The sequence below is a fragment of the Malania oleifera genome, chromosome 6 (genome assembly GCF_029873635.1).
Source record: "Malania oleifera isolate guangnan ecotype guangnan chromosome 6, ASM2987363v1, whole genome shotgun sequence".
In the NCBI taxonomy this organism is placed as follows: domain Eukaryota; kingdom Viridiplantae; phylum Streptophyta; class Magnoliopsida; order Santalales; family Ximeniaceae; genus Malania; species Malania oleifera.
The window spans coordinates 26699801-26720383 of NC_080422.1; the positions used below are offsets into that span (position 1 = coordinate 26699801).

Sequence of the window (20583 nt, forward strand, 5' to 3'; positions counted from 1 at the left end):
GAAGTTCTCCTAAACTTAAAAAGAGAAGCCTCTATTAGAAAAAAGATAGACGGAGTTGAGGATTTAATTCTTCCCAAGAAGAAAAAAAAAAACATTGTACTTTTGCTATTAAGTTTGCATGGAATTAGTCTTTTTGAGTGATAGTTCTGCATTTGGCAAACTCAAACGTGTTTCACAGGACGCTGTTGTGTTATATGTTGCTTTTAGTCCTGCTTTCTAGTATCAGAAAATACTTCATTATTGTTGGTGAACAAATGATTTTTATTTTTAAAAAGTTTTGTGAGAATCTTCTGATATTTGAAATGGTGTTTTAGTTACTGTATATTAATAGATATATGTAATTCCTTTGACAAAATAGGGCTAGGCCTAATAAACATGTTCACAGAACCAAAGAAATCAAGGGGATCTACACAGGTTCCTTGGTGCCCCATCAGATGTAATGATTAGCCTGCCATTATGTGATATTGTCTATCCTAATGTTTAATGTCATTAAAATATGTCTTTTTACAGCAGGACCTATTTATCTTTAGCCTGTTAAATTGGAGTATCAAGGTTAATACTCTTCAATCATGAAGATTTCTCTGATCTTGTTGCAGAAAATTCGATATTTTAAAGCTTATAGTATAGCTATATTTTAATGTCTTTTTTTTTTTTTTTTTTGCAAATTAATTGTTACCTTAATGGGTTTTCAAGGTTCAATCCTTTTGTTTCATTAGGTTATGTTTGGGCGCATGGATTTTAGGACTCAGTTTTGGATTTGAGTAGATTTGGATGATACTCAAGTTACTCGATACAAATTTTTGTATTGCATTTTATTGAAATGCACACAAATCCAAATCCAAGGTCTGAATTCCAAGCTCACATGGGGTAGATGTATTTTCCTAGACAAAAGAGAAGACAGTCAATTAGCTACAATGGATCCCTTATTTCATTGGCATCATGGCGTGTGACAAAAAATCTTTTCATTCAGACTGTAATAATGGTCACAGACCCACAGAGGCTTGGTTGTCTCTCTCTTTCTGTGTGCATGTGCATGTGTGCATGGCTGCCTGCAAGTAATTTGTAACTCATCACAGATATCATGGTTTCTTGACTTTGCTTTTGGGTAATTATTTTCTTTTGAATTTCAGAATTCCTCTTTATGGTGAATTTACATGCCAGAATGCTGTTATGGCTGAGCGCTTTATTGAAGCAGGTAGCCCGTATGTATCCAAATTGTAGTACTTGAACCTCTGCCAGTAGCCAGTATATTTTCTCTCTTATTTCTTATGGTCTATGACTAATTATTTAAGTAATTCATTACAATCAGTGATGACAAATGAATTTATGCACTCAGACACAGGCTAGATTAGAGAATCAGGAAGTCATCTCTCTCATTACACATGCATTTTGTATGGAAGTTAAGGATGACTGTTAATAAGCTAGATTAGAAAACCAGAAATATAGCTGTGCATTGCACACTAGTACATATTGTTCTTATATTGGTGAATATCTTATGCATTAATGAAAATAATGCCTATCGTATTAAGTAAAATTTTATGGCATGATATATCACATTAGTATGTTAATAAAATAACATAATAAAATAATAATTAATAGATAATATTTATATTGCATATCTAATATTTAATAAAACACTATTAAAATACTAAATTGAGTTCAAAATTTATTACAGAATAATAGTATTTGAAATAATAAAATAAATGTTGAAAACAAGAAATTTTCAAATAGTATTGTAGCATAATATTTTGCATTTAATATCTATTAGTATATTTTATATTTAATAAAAATATCAAATAATAAAATAATAATGCATGACATAATAATAGATACTAGAATAATAATAAAAATGGTATAATTATGATATATTTAATATCAAATAATTAGTAAAATCATTTAAATATTTGAACAGGCATGCACACACCCACGTATTATTATTATGTTCTTATAATCCTTTTTTTATTCTATATATTTTTATTGTTTAATACATTTAATTGCTAGTTATTTAATATATAAAAATGCAATTTTTTTTTTTAAATTTAATTTCCATGCAGAAGGATATATAGGTGAATTTAACATAAAATTGATTCCATTCCCCTATTTTTCCAACTTATGACAAACACTGGAATGGAGTGGACATGGTGTAATAGATTAAATTCCTAATGCCGACCAAGGATATTCATTCCATTCCATTAAATTCTTCCTTACCTTAATTATATCCCTACCTTTATTCAGTTCTAGTATTGGTTCCATTTTGTGAACCAATTTAGGGAAAAAAGATGTTGAACTTCCATACTTCCATATTGAGACATGAATGAGGTATCCATACTCCAGCTACATACCAAAAAATGAGCATTTTATGTAGTAAATAAATACATAATAAACAATTAAAAATAACTAAATAAGAACTAACACACAACTGAGGTTCACTCCCATTGTTTTAGAGAACCATAGAACTTAATATCAGCAAAGCATCAATCTTGCGCAGCAAAAATGCCATTGGAAGAAGTATTCTTGTATCTGCTCTTTTTTTGGGTAAAACCATTCTCAGTGTTTTCCGTAATGATTTCCCTTTTTTTTTTATTTGTTGCTTGAGTATTTTTTTCTTCACAATATTATTAAGTTACTGGTTTTCCTGCTGAGAAGAAGATATCTTTCGTAGCTTTTCCTTTTAAATTTTAAATAAAAAAATATGGAAAGAGAAGTAGAAATTTAAGCTAGAGAGAAAATTTTATGACTTATGATTAAAATTATTTCATTTGTACATTATTATTTTTGAGAAGTGTGCTTCTGTCTATGCCAATTTATCTATAGCATACATTTGAACTTTAGAAACTACACTACTTTAGCTAATTAGAAACCTAATACTGATTGTGGATGCACATGCCCTGTCCTGGATAAACCTGCCACTGTAGGATATTTATCATTTGTCAGGTGGTATGGATTCTATGCCAATACCTACACCCTATGCCTTATATTAACCTTTGTTTCAAAATTGTTTGAAATGTCTTAGGATTTGGTACTAGTTCCACCTTAAACAAAATTCAGTAATGAAATCCTTTTCTAGACACCAACACCGGCACACAAAAATGGACAAAGATAGGGTACGGATACAATGATACTTTAAAAAAAAAAAAAAACTAGAATATGACATGGAGGGGACATGTGAATTAATTAATTAAAAAATATATTTGTGCACTGTTTATATCAGTTTTTTTCCCTTAATATGTATATGAATTTATAGGCTTGATACTGTACATATTCTATAGATACATTCATATACAATGTAATATAATATTACATAGTAATGGGTTAATAGAAATGCTATGAGAAAATGTGGATTCTTGTAGATATTGATGGTTCTATAAGTTGTATTTGTACACACGTGCACATGCATGCAAACAAACAGAGAGAGAGAAAGCTCTGTAGATGTTGGAAGTTAGATGTCGCAACTCGCAAGCACAAATGAGTTTTGTCTGCTGTTAAAGCTCTAAATTTTGGTGCTAGACCAAGATGATTGAAGACAGAGGGGGTTGAGTTTATGAGAATGAGACACCCCTCCTTTCTCCCCCCACAAAAAAGGGCACCAATGCACAAATCTCCAGCATATGTAGGGCTAGGGAACGGTCTTAAATTTCCATGTAATTGTCGAAATTTCCTGTTTTCTTCACCCTCAAAATCGAAATTGACGTCGATTACTGTCTTGCATAATTTTCGTCGAAATCTCAACAAATCATCCTGAAATTTATCGAAATCTCGAAATTTTAGCAAAACTTATCAAAATTTTATACAATGAAATTTCTTCAGAATTCAAACAAGAGATTTAGGAGTGAAGTGATATTTCTCTCTTAATTTATTCTATTTATTTTTATCAAAACAAAATATTATTACAAATGCTTTTGAAATAATATATAAAAAAAAACTTACAGCATCATTTTATTTAACCATTTATGTCTAAATTATCATTGTTTGTATAATAAATAAACAACAACAACAACAACAAAACCAAGCCTTAGTCCCACTAAGTGGGGTCGGTTATATGAATCATTTTCCACCAATTTATACTATCATGGACCATTTCTTTTGATAGATTCAAGGATATTAAATCCTTACTATCTCCTCCCAAGTTATTTTAGGTCTACCCCTACGTCTTCTACTGCCCCCCACAATAACTAAGTCACTCTTTCTCACAGGTGCACTATAAAGCCTATGTTGCTAGTGTACATACCATCTGAGTCGTCCCTCCCTTATCTTATCTTCTATAGGATCTACACCTAACTTACCGTGAATATGTCTATTCCTTAATTTATCTTTCAATGTTATACCACTCATCCATCTAAGCATTCTCATCTCGACAACTTTTACTTTTTGGATATTATGTTTCTTCGTCGCCCAACATTCTGATCCATATAGCATAGCTGGTCTTATAGCTGTCCTATAAAACTTTCCTTTCAATTTTAAGGGTATTCTACGATCACATAGCACACTTGAAGCACTTCTCCATTTTACCCAACCTGCTTTAACTCTATGCATTACATCATCTTCAATTTCTCCTTCAGCTTGCATAATAGATCCAAGGTATCGAAATCTACAAGTGTTATTTATTTCTTCATCATCAAGTTTAACTTTGTCTCCAATATTCCGCCTATCATTACTAAAATTACATTTAATATATTTTGTTTTATTTCTACTTATCCTAAAGCCTTTAGATTCCAAAGCTTCTCTCCATAATTCCAACTCAGCCTCTACTTCGTCCCTAGTTTCGTCAATTAATACAATATCATCTGCAAACAACATACACCATGGAACCTCCTTTTGAATACTCTTAGTCAATTGGTCAATCACTAAAGCAAAAAGATAAGGACTCAAAGAAGATCCTTGATGTACGCCTATGGTAATTGGAAATTCTCTAGTTTCTCCATCTATAGTCCTTACAATAGTCATTACTCCATCGTACATATCCTTAATGACATCGGTATACCTACAACATACGCCCTTTTTTTCTAAAACCCACCATAGAACTTCCCTAGGTATCCTATCATATGTTTTCTCAAGGTCAATAAATATCATATGCAAGTCCCTCTTCTTTTCCCTAAACTTTTCCATTAATCTTCTTAAAAGATAAATAGCTTCTGTGGTAGATCTCCCAGGCATAAAACCAAATTGATTTTCTGAGATCTTCGTTTCTAACCTTAATCTTTGTTCAACTACCCTTTCCCATAGTTTCATCGTATGACTCATAAGTTTAATTCCACGATAGTTATTACAATTTTGAATATCTCCTTTATTTTTGTATATAGGTATTGAAGTGCTTTTCCTCCATTCATCTGGTATTTTCTTGGTTTTTACAATTGTATTAAATAAATTAGTTAACCATATAATTCCGTTTTCAGCCAAGCATTTCCAAACTTCAATTGGGATGTTATTTGGTCCCATAGCTTTCCCATTTTTCATCTTTTTTAGTGCAAACTTAACTTCGTTAACTCTAATTTTGCGAATAAATCTTATATTTTTAGCCTTTTCCTTATTTGACAATTCTAAGTTTAAGCCTTCTATTTGGTTTTCGTTAAGCAACTTATTAAAGTAACTTCACCATCTTTCTTTAATATCTTCATCCTTAACCAAGACAATATCATCCTCACTTTTTATACATTTTACATTTCCTAAGTCCTTACTCTTCCTTTCTCTAGCTTTAGCAAGTTTAAATATGTCTCTTTCCCCTTCTTTTGTACCTAATCTATCATACAAACTATTAAATGATCTATATTTAGCTTCACTAATGGCCCTTTTTGCATATTTTCTTGCCTCCTTATATTTTTCAAAGTTATCTCTATTTCTACATTTTTGCCACGTTTTATACCAAATTCTTTCTGTCTCTATAATTTTTTGTACATCTTTATCCTACCACCAACTCTCTTTGCTATTCGAGAATCTTCCCCTTGATTCACTTAAAATCTCTTTTGCTATCTTTTTAATAGAACTAGTTAATCTATTCCAAAGAGTATTTGTATCTATCCCATCCTCTAAGGTCCAATCCCCACCTTTGATCATTTTATCTTTAAATTTTATTATATTTTCTCCTTTTAGGTTCCACCATCTAGTTCTCTTACACTGGTTTATTTTATCATTTTTCTTCCATTTTTTAATACATATATGTAACACTAAGACTGTATGTTGTGTGGTTAGGCTTTCACCTAACTTTACAATCCTTGCATGATAAACGATCTACCCTCCTAGTTAAAAAAAAATCTATTTGACTTCTATTTTGTCCACTTTTAAAGGTTATTAAGTGTTCTTCTCTCTTCTTAAAGCAAGTATTCATTATACTAAAATCATATGACATAGTAAAGTCTAAAATCATCTCCCCAGACTCATTTTTGTCTCCATATCCATATCCTCTATGTATCCTCTCTTAATTTTTATTATCTCTTCCAACATGTCCATTCAGATCTCCTCCTATAAATATTTTCTCAGTCCCCGGTATGCCTTGTATAATACTATCCATATCTTCCCAAAATTGTCTTTTAAGATTTTTTGCTAAGCCAACTTAAGGAGCATAAGCACTAATGATATTTATTATCTCTTTGTCCTAATGCCATTTTGATTTTTATAATTCTATCCCTTACTCTAGTTACATCCACAATGCTATCTATTAAGTTTTTGTCTATAATAATGCCTACTCCATTCTTATGTTTTTATTTTCCAGTATACCAAAGTTTAAATCCTGATTTATCAATTTCTTTAGCTTTCTCCCCCACCCACTTAGTTTCTTGAAGGCAAATTATATTAATTCTTCTTCTAATCATTGTATCCATAATTTCCATGTTTTTACCCGTAAGTGTCCCTATATTCCAAGTTGCTAATCTAATCTTAGTTCCTGAACTAACGTCTTTACCTACCCACGTCTAGAATGATGCAGGAACCCCTACATATTTGACACTGTACCCGGGTGCCGACATGGCACGTCGCTTCAGGGCGATGACCTAGCCCACCCTTGCCCACTTTTCGCTACACCCGGGTGGTTCAAGTGCAATGCGTCGCCTGTAGGGGACGTACATTATCTTACAAATATGTTTGATATACATTCTATATTAGAACTTTTCCACCTCATACACAAAATAAATGTATTTAACTTGTAATATATTAAAACTTACATTATTATGTTTGTTAACCATTTCTAAAGTTTCACAAAGAATTCCATGCTTTACTACTGATATCCATTATTTTTTCAAATCGAAATTAAAATTTCCATACTTTTGGAGCTTCGAAACTTGAGTTGAAATCGAAATTTAAGACTAGGGAAGGGGCGGAGCACGATGGATCAATAGTATGTAGACTTACCTTGTGTTTTTGCAGGAGGCTGTTCCCACCCCTCCCTTTCCCCCTACTTGAAAAAAAAAAAAAGAAGAACCCAAAAGGCATCTTCTTGATGAAATATGTTTCAGTTCCAGGCATTCCCTAAGCATCTCAGCAAGTCCAAGACGTGTTAAAAAATGGAAAATTAATTTTTTATTTCTTAACATGCTCTGGATATGTGGCCTGGTGTGTCGTAAAAGACACCCAGCAGCTTTGAAGTGTCAGTGCTTCTTAGTTCCTTATCCTTCAAAATGTATATGCATGCACGAACACACAAATATGTATTTTTTTATAGTTATAGGGAAAACTTATATACATGGATATCTTTTCTCAGGACTGAGTCCATTCAGGAGAAGTTGAGCGTCAACAGCTTAAATCAAGTGGAAGTAGCAAGTTGATAAGTTGATAGTTATTTGGTTCATTCTTATAACTGTAGGAAAAAAACTAATAATTTCTTGTATGCTGAATTATTTCATGATGTAATGGAGACACCATTTCCCTGTATAATGCAGCATATTATCTTTGTGTTTTTTCTGTGCTTCATTTTCATCCAATACTAAAGTCAACTTATATTTTTCTCTTTGAAGTACTATGTACTGCTTATTGACAAATTTGTAGGAACTTCATCAGTCTAGCCAAACACCAGTCAGCTACAGAATTGCCTATTGGCATTTCACTCTAATAAGGGCCATGTTTTCGTGGCATTAGGGGCCATCTTACCTCTCTATCTCAATGCATCCTTTTCGAGCTTCCTTTATCCTCAACTCCTTGTAGAGCCTCCGACTGGAACAATGTCATTCCTCATTGGTTGTCATTGGTTTTTCACTTTGTTGTAGATGAACTGACTTCCATTGAAGTTTTTGTCATCTTATCTCCAATTATTGCCGTGTAAATTAGTAAATTACTAGTACAGCATGTCCATATTCCTGCCTCTCAATCTCAAAATCCTTATTCATCTAAGCTCAGTCTGGAATTTCCCTATTTCAGCGTGCATTGAATCTCTTCTTAGCTGGTGTATGTTTTTTTCTGCCGTCACCACTCATTGGACATCATATTAAATTAATGGCTTGAGTTTGTGAGCATGTTTGTATGATGGTATGACCTTATTTTAAGCTAAATTGCAGATCCTGATAGTGTTAAAGAGAATCTGTTTACATGTGTACAAGGGATGTAGTCAGAATCTGTAAGATTAAGCAAGCAGGATGCAATAAACATGTGCAAAAATTTCATTGCAGTTGTGGGCTGGATATCAAAATTGTAGTTAATGAAGAAATAAATCCAACATCCTTGTTACTTAAACTTGATAATCTACCAGTAAGCATTTTCTTTGCATCAAAAGACACTTAACTATGAAGATTCCATATTATCAATTAACTACTTTTATATTGAGTCGAGTCCTTGTACAAATCCTTTTTTTTTTTTTGGCTGTTACTCTCTGAAGCTGGAAATTGTCTTAGTTGTGAAGAGTCCATATAATCAATTAACTACATTTATATTGACTCCTCTTACAAATCATCTATTTTTTGGACAGTTACGTTCTGAAGCTGGAAATTGCTGATGTGTATCGGTTACCATATTTGGCAAGCGGTGGACCTGGGTTTGGTTTGTATTTTATTTCTGCATTTAAATGATCTATTTCTACACATAGTATTCACTGAAAGAAGGAATTTCTAAATCTATCAAATAATATCCAATCCTAGCATCAATTTAAGGAGGCATTTTAAATCTCTCTCTCCTGCGATGTCTTCAATTCACCACTTAATCCAAAAGCTTAAGTTGGAATCTTAAGCTGGGCTGATCACATATGGAGAGGGAAACAAACAATGAATAATGCCCATTAGAGGGAAGAAGATAATTTGACAAACATAAGGCAAAGTGAGCAACAAGAACTGAACCTGGGTCTTCAGGCAACCATGGCTCTGAATCCTCCAATAACATTTTAAGTCACTGCTTAGCCTACAAGTTTAAGCTATTAGGTGAGGGACCAATTGTGGTACTAAATAACATTATGCATGGGCCATTATTCTATTACTGATCATAAATAATCCCTGAGGCACAAAATTTCTAGATAAAAAACATGGAGGATAAGGAAATGTAATAGACAAGCTGCAGTTGCTTTTATGTTTTCGTCTCAGCAAAAAAAACAAAAAAGCACACACACACGCACATGCAAAACTAAAGGCTTATTTGGTGTCGTTGCTGTATTTTGTGTTTTGTTTCCATTTCTGCACAGTGAAGAAACAAATTATAAAAATGTGTTCGTTTTTGTTGCTAGTGTTCTATTTCTGTTACCATTTTTCTACTGTTTGTGAAAAAAATTGAAACTAGATTTTATGATTTTTAGTTGTTTTGATAACCTTTTGCTAGAAAACTTTAATATCCATAATTAGTTTTTTTTGGATTTGAATCATTCATTTTATACACACTTTTAAATTAAAATTAAAATAGAATGGTCAAATGAATATAATTAAAATAAAAAAAAGAATATAATAAAAGTCAATTACAAAATTTTTTACTATTTTTTCAATTGTCTTGTAAAATAATATTTTCATTGTAAAGTAAATTTTGAAAATATAAAAATTAAGTAAAATATTTATAATTTTTTATTTTTATTATAGTATTTTTATTTTTTATTATTTTGCACTTTTTAAATTTTAATCATATTTTTTTAAAAAATTATTTGATTTATTAAAAAATGAGCATTTTTTAATTAAGTTTTAAATTTGTTTTGGCTTGACAAATAGTAGCCAAATAGGTTGCTAGTTTCTAGTTTTCGTTTTTGGTTTTCATTTTCATAATTTATGACAATGATTCCAAATGGACCTTAAAATTGTGTTATTATTATTACACAATAGTTTGTTTTAAATAATACTGAAATTGAGGTAGTTTTAGATTGAATACCTCATCTTCAAACCCCAATTATCTAGTCCTAGCTTCACCTTGAGGTGGCAATATGAACCAATCACTTTTGAATGATATGCATTTACGAATGTACATAACTTTAACTCCATGCAGTTTTAAAAAGAAATAGGAAAGAAAAATCAAGAAGTGCAACATATTGACTGAGATTTGTTGTGGTATAAACTTTATTGGCCATCTAGCCATCCTCATGCTCTGCACCAGGAGTGACAATGTATTATTTTAATGTTTAGCATTTGTCAAACGAAAGAGTGACAGTGGACATAGATCCATGCAGGAAGAGGTCCCAACAAAAAAATCCTATTCATCATTTATGAAATTTAACAAACTTAGAGTGACAGTGGACATAGATCCATGCAGGGAGATTTTAGGGCTGTATCATTTATATTGGGTTGTGAGCTGTAACAACTTTTGGGGATTTAGTTTTTAGAATTGGAATTTTGATTTGAAAATTTAGGTTTTATCTTGTGTGTTTTGACCATGGGTTCACCATCCATTGGTACTAGAGCCTCAGTTCAGTTGCAGCTGCCACAGCCACCCCACTAACACGGGACAAGCAGAGGAAAATTAACAAAAATTGATGTAGGGTAATGCTTGTGGAATAAATTGGAGAATAGGTGAATTAAGCTAGAAATTAGAGATTCGAATCTAGTTTGGAGGATATCAATCAGAATAACAGAGATAATAATCATAAAGATGGCACAAAACTTTTAGCCCAAAAAGAAAAAAAGATGGCATTAAACTATTAGCATCACACTAATAAGCTCTAGGAATCACTCCTAGTAGAAGAAAGTTTTTTCGAATTTCTAGGGTTAAAGGATTTCAAGCAGATGTGTACAATTCTTCAAATATTTTCAAGAAAATCAGTATAGAGATTATGTATATGCCTCTTGGTAGTGTAACCAGCAATAATTGAGGTCAACTGTTGAAATTAAACTACCATAGACCATACAAAATTAACTTAAAAAAAAAAAACAAATCTTCAGAAATAACTGAAAATAAAGGCCCCAAAAACCTCTACTATAGGATCTATAATGAAATAAAATACCCCAAAAATAGGCATGTGAACAGTATTGCTACATTACTCATGTACAAATGCTCATGCTACAATACTGTGAACAATACTCCACTTCAACCATCTTCATGCTTCTACTTGTATGATTCCCACATTCCAAGGTCCTAACCTAATCCTAGTCTCTTGAATAGTTGTCCACGTCCAGAATGGTTTTGAAACCCTCACATATTTGACATTGTACTTGCACAGTGTGTTGCTTCTACGCAATTCCCCAGCACACCCTTGTCCACTTTTTGCAACACCTAGGTGGTGAAAAGTGCAATATGTCACTCATAGGTATGCCCTCAATTAATAATTAGTATGGAACCATATCATAGAGATCTGACAAAATTTCATGCTGATTGTCACTGCCTATGCGACCTGCCTTTATTCAGGGTTGGAATAGGATGCAGCATAGCAGAGTTTCATCTGCCATTCTTTTACTCCTTAAGTTTTTTGCTCCTTACAGTTTTGTTAAATATAGACCTAAAATAACACGGAATGACAGAGTGATGAAGGCCTTAATAACTCTTGAGCTAGCTGAGGAAAATCCCTCAATCGGATGAATTGGTGAAAAAAGATTCACATAGCCGACCCCACCTAGTACGACTTAAGGTTTGGTAGTGTTGTTATTGTTGTTGTAGTTTGTTAAATAAGCTAGTTAACAATGTTACCTCCATTATCTTGTAAGCATGTCCAAACTTCAATAAGGATGCCAACTGGTGTTATAGCTTTTCCATTTTTCATCTTTTATAATAATTTCATCTTTGCTACCAAAGATGGCAGAAAATGAAAATTTGCTAGTGAAATATATGGTTCAAAATATAGAACGAGGATGGGAATAGGATTTGAACTAGAAGCCTACTGAAACTGAAGTGTATAGAAGCAAGTAAGAAAGTGTAAAGCTAAGTTGTGAAAGCATTTGATGATACCTTTGAAATTGCCTTGTTTAGTGCAAAGCAACAATAACTCAGTAAAATATGTAGGCTGCATTTAGTTGCGCAGTCTTGAATTTCAAGCAGAATTCTTATTCTATCGGATTTGAAAATATTTTTCTACTTTTTGGATTTGACACATGTATAAATTAATTGAACTTCAATTCCATTGGATCAGAAAGCAGCCAACCAGTGGGTTGGAATTCCACTTCGTATTTCAAGGGTCCAATTCCTGTCACCAAATGTAACCTCAAATTTTAAAAAAATTCTCACATTTCTTAGCTTCTGTAGTCTTATTAAGGATTGATCTTATTCTTAGAGTAAGTTGTCCCACTGAAGCCTCATCCCAGCTTGTGGTTGCATAAATTACTTCAGCCATCATGCTCCATGCAGAGCACGACTATACTCCCAGCCTCGTATAAAATCTTTCTTGACAGATGTCTGCAATTACAAAACTATATAGAAGTGCTACTCCTCTTACCAATCCTTACCTAATCTGTTCTAGATATTGAAACCTGTCAATTTTGAGTAGTAGTTTATGTTTATCAGGTTTTCCTTTCCCACATTTTTTCTCCTATTTCTGCCAAATTCTCATTTTGGAAATAAAATTTCAGTGTTGAAGTTCTAAAAACATGGAGATGATGTCTGTCAAAATGATTCTGAAGAATTGTAGAAATCGTTGGTAAATGTGGAAATCTGCAGTGGAACTTCTGGGAATCACTAAAAAAATGGAAATGGTGAACAAATTAAAGCTGAAATGTGGAATATAAAATGCATGAGTAGAATCTGATGTAATTGTGGGCAAAAGCGTTTGCTGTAAGCATGTAGGAAACATTCCTTTGTGGTCTATTATATAAATCTGATGCCATGATTAGAAAATAACATGTTTTACTATATCAGCCAAGAGCATAAAATTTGTCTTCATTATATTGGTAACTGGAATGAAGAGGGTGGCAATGTGGAAGAGAATAAAAACTTAAAACTTTACAAAAAAAAAAAAAAAATTATCAATTTTTAATGTCATGTTTAAATGACTACCTACCTTCTTGTGCTTGTGCAAGTCATGGTCCTTTACCAAAGTTTACGATAAAGCAGCAATAACAACCAGGCTTTTAATTCACACTAGGTGGGGTTGGGTGGCTGGCTATATTATTCTTTTTTTGCCATCCTGGATAATTTTTTGAGGAAGTTAATTTCATTTCTAAGTTGGCATTAAGCTGTTCATGCGTAGATAATGAAGTATCTGAGCAGAAGTACGCATTATTATATCTACAAATTTAAATTTTGCAGTTCTGTATTTCAGCTCTGCTTGAAGCTGCAAGAAAAGCTAACTTCAAAGCTATATCAAGCCAAATTGCAGTAGGATTTGGATCTGGAAGGTATAATATTTTAACTCAAGAAGAGAATTCAGGTGGTTCTGAATTACCTTTACTCGTGAGTAAGGGTGAATGTTTTTAACATAATTTTCCACGTCTCAAGTTTTGACTTTAGCCGAACAGGTGATGAAATGGTTAATTAAGCCTCATAACATCTTTTTGTGAAAACAATACACTCCGTAAAAAATTACTGCTATGCATATTATTTCACTTTCTCAACAGAAGCTCATTTGGCAGCTCTTTTATTGGCATATTGAGACCATAGTACATTGGGAAAAAGGCAAATGATTCTGTTATATTCTTTCAGTTTTAGTATTCATTTAAACCCAAACTGTTGATAGAGACATGAAAAGTGAGTAAGGCTTGTGATAAGCGCTTTGTATAAACGAGGAATGTTTTTCTTTCAGTTTTAGTTGTTCATTTAAGTGATGACAAAGAGACAAATCTGTGAATAGGGACCATGTTAAGCACTTAATTGTATAGATATCACTATAATTTTCTTGAAGTAATAATTGTGATGGCCTATGTAACCTAAACAACTTTTGTGCTCTAGTAGTTGATCAGCTCAAAGTCCCAATGGCATAAAGAAATGCCTGGTTCCATTAATGCTCTTGTAAGCAAAATGAACCACTAGCTACTGATAATGTCATTTATGAAATTTCCAGAAAATGACTACTTAGAGATGCCCTGAGAATGGTGCTTGTTATTGTAGAATAGATGGGGATTTCTTTTTTTTGGTATCATTGTGTTTGAAGTGCTTTGATGTCATGTTAAGGCACTGCTTGACCAAATGTTTAAGTAGTTGGGTGGTGGGCCAACAATGTACATCAAGTCAACCAAGACTCCCCCATCTTGCACACAAAGAAGCAACATACCAGACTTGAATGAGTGCAGAAATACAAAGTAAATGCACTATAATTCTATGACAAGCTTAACAGGAAAAACACTAATAATAAGACTTGAATCCAGCACCTTCTAGCAGCAAAGCGTTGTTACTATGTTAAAGTCACCACTTGGACTAAAAGTTTAGATTGTTAGGTGGTGGGCCAAAATTTATATGAATACACATTTATAGGAAACAATGAAAACCAATGTGGCTGAGGCACTCATTATCAATGCGGACCAACTGCTCTTAGATAATTGAATACACTTTCTGGGACCTGATTTCCCCCTGATTTCTCAATAATTATTTCCCCCCGACAATTCACTTTACACCCCTGTACATCAGTCAAATAGTTCTAATCGTACCTTAACTGCAGCCTAACACAGCTTCGACACAGAATAGAGCACAACAGTATTTATCACTCATTTTGGGTCATAATTTCTGTTCATGCTGTGTTATGCTGCAATTTAACCTTAGTCCTGTGACTCCTGTCATCTTCATTAACAAATTGCTTGTATTGGTGAAGACAAGAACTGCTGATCTTGTATTTTTGACATACTCTATTGGATGATTAAATGGTTTGACTAGAAGACAAAGTTAGTTTTTGGGGCTTTTATACACACAATATGCTTGGATTGTATGCAATGTATTGTACTGTGATGATATAGTTAATACTCTTACCGAAAAAGGAAAATAAAAAAAGAAAAAGATACAGCCAATATGGATGTATTACAGCATTCGTGATAATAGGTTTCTTGGCAGCTCAAGTGTGCTTAATTTCACTGTCCAATATTGTGGATAAATTATTGTCTTTTCATGAATCTCCCAACTTAAATTCTATCCCACACTGCTAGCCCAATTTCTTCATGTTTTGCCTTCAAATTATGAATGAATAGCATGTGAACATGCAGATGGGACAAACCAGTTCTAGTTGTCTGGGGTATTTCAGACAAGTATCTGCGTCAATCAGAGGTAGAAGAGTTTCGAAAAGGAAACTCTGATACAATTAAGGTTAAGCTGATAGAAGGAGCTGGCCATATACCACAAGAGGACTGGTAACTAACTTCAGTACAACAGTTATATTTATCATGCTTGTTTTTCTCCTTAAAATATTCACTGCTGTTCCTTTGTTACAGGCCTGAGAAAGTCGTCGATGCTTTGAGAGCATTCTTTTAAATTTACCATATATCAACACTATGATCCTTAGTGGGTTCGTGCGAGCATTAATGTTGAACTGAGCTTTCATTCTTGAAATGTAACTGCATCCTAACAATCACTCTTTAGTGATGTTCACGGATGACAGCTCAATTTCTACCTCTTTTCCAACATGTAAAAAACAAGTTGTCACTCAAATGTATATTGTATGATTATTTTAGATTGAATCATATAATACTTATTTCTGTACCTAAGGAAAGGATAAATAACTTACCTGCAATTCATATCTAGACTCATCAGATGAGCATTTGTTACCAAAACGGTTGGTACTTTTAACGGATCTGTGTTTCTAGAGTGAATACCTAATTTTTCTGGAGCTGGTTGGATTCAAGCTCCAATCTGCAAGCTAATGGAGAGAGCAAAATCCCTTTCAAATACTACACTCGACAAAACATCAAATTGCACAAAGTTATAATGCTACACATTAAAAATACTGCTACAGATATCCTGTACTTAGAGCTCCTCAAAATACCTCCATCCAAATGCAGCATCCCTGTCTTTTTCTGATCTAGTAACTTTAAATAACCATTTTTATTATGCAAAGTTGAAAATGCTAGATGTCATTTGTCATCCCAAGTGCTCCTTCCTTTCCTCCTGTAAAAATCCCCTAAAAAATAAATATATTTGACTCAATTTCAGAAAAAAAAATTATATCAATTGCCACGCAAAAAGTGATGGCTAGCACCAGTAAATTGGTCAAGCTAGGCTCTCATTGTTTTGATACGACAATCCTAAACGGTTTTCCTCTGTGACTGCTGCAGTTACCTATGTAGGAAATACCAGCAACTAATCCAGCACTATAGGTTGCATAAAAGTGAGCACTTCACTCTGTATTGATGACAAGGATCAGTTAATTCAGAAAATAATGGGATGATAAAAAGACTTTCAAAATGCAAAGTGTTGCGGACCGCCAATTTAAACTCAATTAACGGGCCGCGCGACACTCGTCGAGGCTCTCCCTCGACAGAGTCAGCCAACAACTACACATTCAATCCGGCTGTCATGAACACTAGAGAGATGTTGAAAGCCATCATAGGCATGAAATATCAGTTCCAACAATAATGAATTCATGAAGACAAGCGACCTTCATACTCAATGACATGTGGAACAAGTTATATTCAATCAACAAGACAACCACACAAGCCATCATCTGAATAATTCAACATCTAGCATAAAAATCCCTTGCGAGGGCAAATGAAGACATCTCTCCTCCCCATTTAACCGAGGTCACACTATCAAGCCCTAACACAAAGCAAAACTAAGAACACTCCCATCACAGAAGGCAATAAAAAATGTCAAAAAAAGAGGATTCTTGGCATTTAGAATAAGGACTAGAGGTAATGCCACAAGCTCCAAAACATGATAACTAACCTCTCTTTACATTCAAATTCTGCCTACGCTTAAATCATTCCCTTGCTGACGCATATAATGTGTTTAGGTGAAATGAGCAAACTCGGCGCCCAGTATCCAAAGTTCCAATGCCATACCTGCGGTCAATGCAGCATTACCTTTGTATTGGAAAAAATAAAATATCAGGCAGCAACACACTCCAGTGCATGAGAATCGATCACCCCTGCAGTGAATTATGAGAACCATAAGAATCAATATTGTGCACAATGCACAATTTAAGCATTTACCTTGGCTTAGTGGTGCGCTAATTACACCTTCTCTGCATCATGTGCTGTTGAAGATGCTTTGGCCTAAATTATACTCACGTATTTGATGCTATAGCCTGTAGAAATTATAAGTAGAGAAAATACTGCAGAATAGAATATTCTTCAAGGCATGTTACAATGTCATTTTCCTTAAAACGTTATTTGCCCCTATCAGATCGGTGTGTATTGAGTCAGCAAATATGTTTCCAGGATACAATAAAGCCCAGGATACGATCTGATATCAGTTTGTGTTATACACAAACGATACTGATCCCAAGCACCCTTAGAGAAATCTGAACAAATTTTATGGAATTCTATTTCTACAAAAAATAGAATTCAAATTTGAAAAAGATATAATTTGTGAAAGCTTTATGTAAGAAAGAGAATGAGAGAATGATGACTTTTCTATATCTTTCATGGAGTTAATTCTGTCTATTTAGTATCTGTTCAAATCATGAAGCAGATTCGACCTAGCCGCACTAGACGTCAACCTGGTCGAGCCCTGGTCGATACATTTTGGAAAATCAATTATTCATTCATGTTCAATCGATGGTATCGTCGACCAGGTTACACCTAGTCTCCTGGTTGTGCCACTTGATCTTAAAAATTATAAGATTAATTTTAAACCATTCGATCATGATCTCACAACGATGCAAGCGTGCTAAGTGCTTGTGCGCCACTAGCGCCCTACAGCCCACCCCGCTCGCGCGCAAGTGCGTGTGCATGTGCTCTAGAGTACACACTAGTACTTTCTCTAAACCAACTTTAAGGGATTATTCCACCTTATCATTTATTAATAATCTTTCCTTTTCTGCTTTTTTTCAAATTGGGACAAACCCACATAACATTAAATACTCCTTATTAATGCTTTAGAAAATTCATAAATGGAAGACTTTGAAAACCCATAAAATCATATATTTTAAAAAATATTTCAACATAGCCTCGTAATTGAAATGTTTGATTCTAGTTGTACTTGTAGTGTATTGGCACATGTTGTGTTCTGTGTCTGGCCTCGATATAGCATTGTAAGGAAAAGTAATAGTCGTTATTGAAATATTGTTAGTCATATACAATCAAATTTCCAGAGTTTAAATCATCATTGTTGAGGTGAGATTGTGATATCTTGTGCAATATTTCTTACGAGCTTATAGGATATTCTTCAATGGCCGTAAGTATTTCTTCAAGAAACTATGGCTTTTGGGAACTAGCATAACTTAAAATTTTATTGCTCAGCCATTTGTATATTACCTTGCAGTAATCTAGATGAGCATGGAGAGTAAACAGAAGATGCATGTGATTCTAGGGATGTATGAGCTAGTTGAGTCAACATGTTGAAATCCCCAGTATCTTTGTATTAATGAATAAATTAGGAAGGTGGATAAACATAGGAGATTTTATTTTATTGTATTTTATTCTGTAGGGAGATTATTTCCTTATTTAGATTAGTTGATTGTATTATAAAAGACTGGGATGTACATATGTGAATTAAAGAATTATTTATATAGAATTCTGCTTACACAACACAGAATGCATAATCAAAATTTCATTATTTATTTGCATTTTTTTATATTTCTTAAGTGATATATATAGCTTATCTATGATTAGTATTTTTTATTTATTTATACATATATACATTGTTAGAATCTTACAATTAACCATTCGATTCAAACGATTCGTTTCAATTGCAGACCAAATCGATTTGAATCTTATTAGTGAATCTAAAAGCAGCTGAATCATTGCTGAATCTATCGATCCACCTCGTGAATATAATGAATTGATCTTAATCTATCGATTCACATGACCCTAGGCTTTTTATACCCTGATAGATATGACTGGTTCAAAACCTCATTTCTTTTTCTTTTTGCTTTTATTTTTAAACAATTACCTTTCATTCCTTATTTGTGTCATTTTGTGTAAAAAAGAGGAGAAAACAGAACTTTAGGTCTTATATCACCTTCACAAAACCATTCTTCACTCTTAGGAGTATGGGTTTCTGCCATTGAGAAGACGGGATAGAGCACTCTACTAAGGCAGTACTCTGTTGTGTTTGTTAAAATACAAGACTGGGTTTTTTATTAGGTTGTTCAATCATTATCATTTTTTAAGTTAATTATTTTTTATTTTTTAATCGAGAAACAATATGCATGAAATATTTTTTTAATTGTTGATAAACACCAAAAGTTCAGTTTTTTTACTAATTTTTGCTTGATTTCTTTCCCTCAAACAGCCCAAGTTCATTTTTTTATTAATATTTATTGACTTATTCCCTTACTTTTCATTTGCTTAGGAAAAGCATACGCATGAAATATGATTTTTGTATTGGCAAAATTTAAATGTATTGTGCTATTTTACTTCTTGTTTGTGCAACAATATATGAGCATTATTTAGAATTGATTTTGGAAATTTGTACCAAATCTCGCGATTCGATTCGATTCTCGATTCCCAAAATTGGAATTTTGATTCACGATTGACAACTATGCATATATATGCTATTAATTTATTTTATAATTTAACTGAGTTTAATTGAGTTGATGTAATGGAAACCTAGATTTACTTGCAGATACCCTCACCGTAAGTGTAGTTTTGTTATTTGGCACTGTAGTTGAGGCAATTGAAGACCTCAAGGCCCTCTCCCATTTCATTAAATAAAATTACTGTTTGGCCTCTTAATTCTACTTCTTAATATGTACTTGTGAAATTTCACTTTCGACATCTTATGACTGCTGCAGCAACCATGAATGGGGATGAATACACATCTAAATTTCGGACAACGTTCATACTGTTCTTAACTTGGTCTCCCATTTTTATGACATAAAATTATAGTTAGCCTCCTAATTCTACTATTTAATTTGTACTTTTGCAAAAATTTTAGCCTCTTAGTTTTACCTTTTAATTTGTATTTTTATAAAAATTTTTAATATATAATCTGTTGGAAGGCATAAATCTTGTAGCCATCAATGACAACTTGGCCCAACTCTTATGTCTCACCTGAGTTAAGGATTTTGTTTGAGAAAAAAAAAAACATAAAAAGAAAATATTTTTTTTTATTATATTTTTTCTTTAGAGAAAATAATATTAGAAAAATAAAGATTTGTTATGATTAAAGATTAAGAAAAACTATGATAATCAAATATAAAAAAAGTGGGTTCCTTTATATTTTTCTTTCTTTTATATTAAAGCACGGGATGCA

General features: G+C 33.0%; 1 protein-coding gene across 1 annotated transcript in view; it reads left to right on the top strand.

Moving 5' to 3' along the window:
• LOC131157744 (uncharacterized) overlaps positions 1 to 15998 on the top strand; it is a 50228-nt gene extending 34230 nt beyond the window's left edge. The window contains exons 7-11 of the mRNA XM_058112094.1: positions 1131 to 1202; positions 8888 to 8958; positions 13568 to 13643; positions 15435 to 15578; positions 15660 to 15998. Coding sequence (XP_057968077.1) covers positions 1131 to 1202; positions 8888 to 8958; positions 13568 to 13643; positions 15435 to 15578; positions 15660 to 15699 — 403 coding nt within the window. The 3' untranslated portion in view covers positions 15700 to 15998. The remainder of the gene's footprint in view (positions 1 to 1130; positions 1203 to 8887; positions 8959 to 13567; positions 13644 to 15434; positions 15579 to 15659) is intronic.
• The last annotated feature ends 4585 nt before the right edge of the window (positions 15999 to 20583 follow it).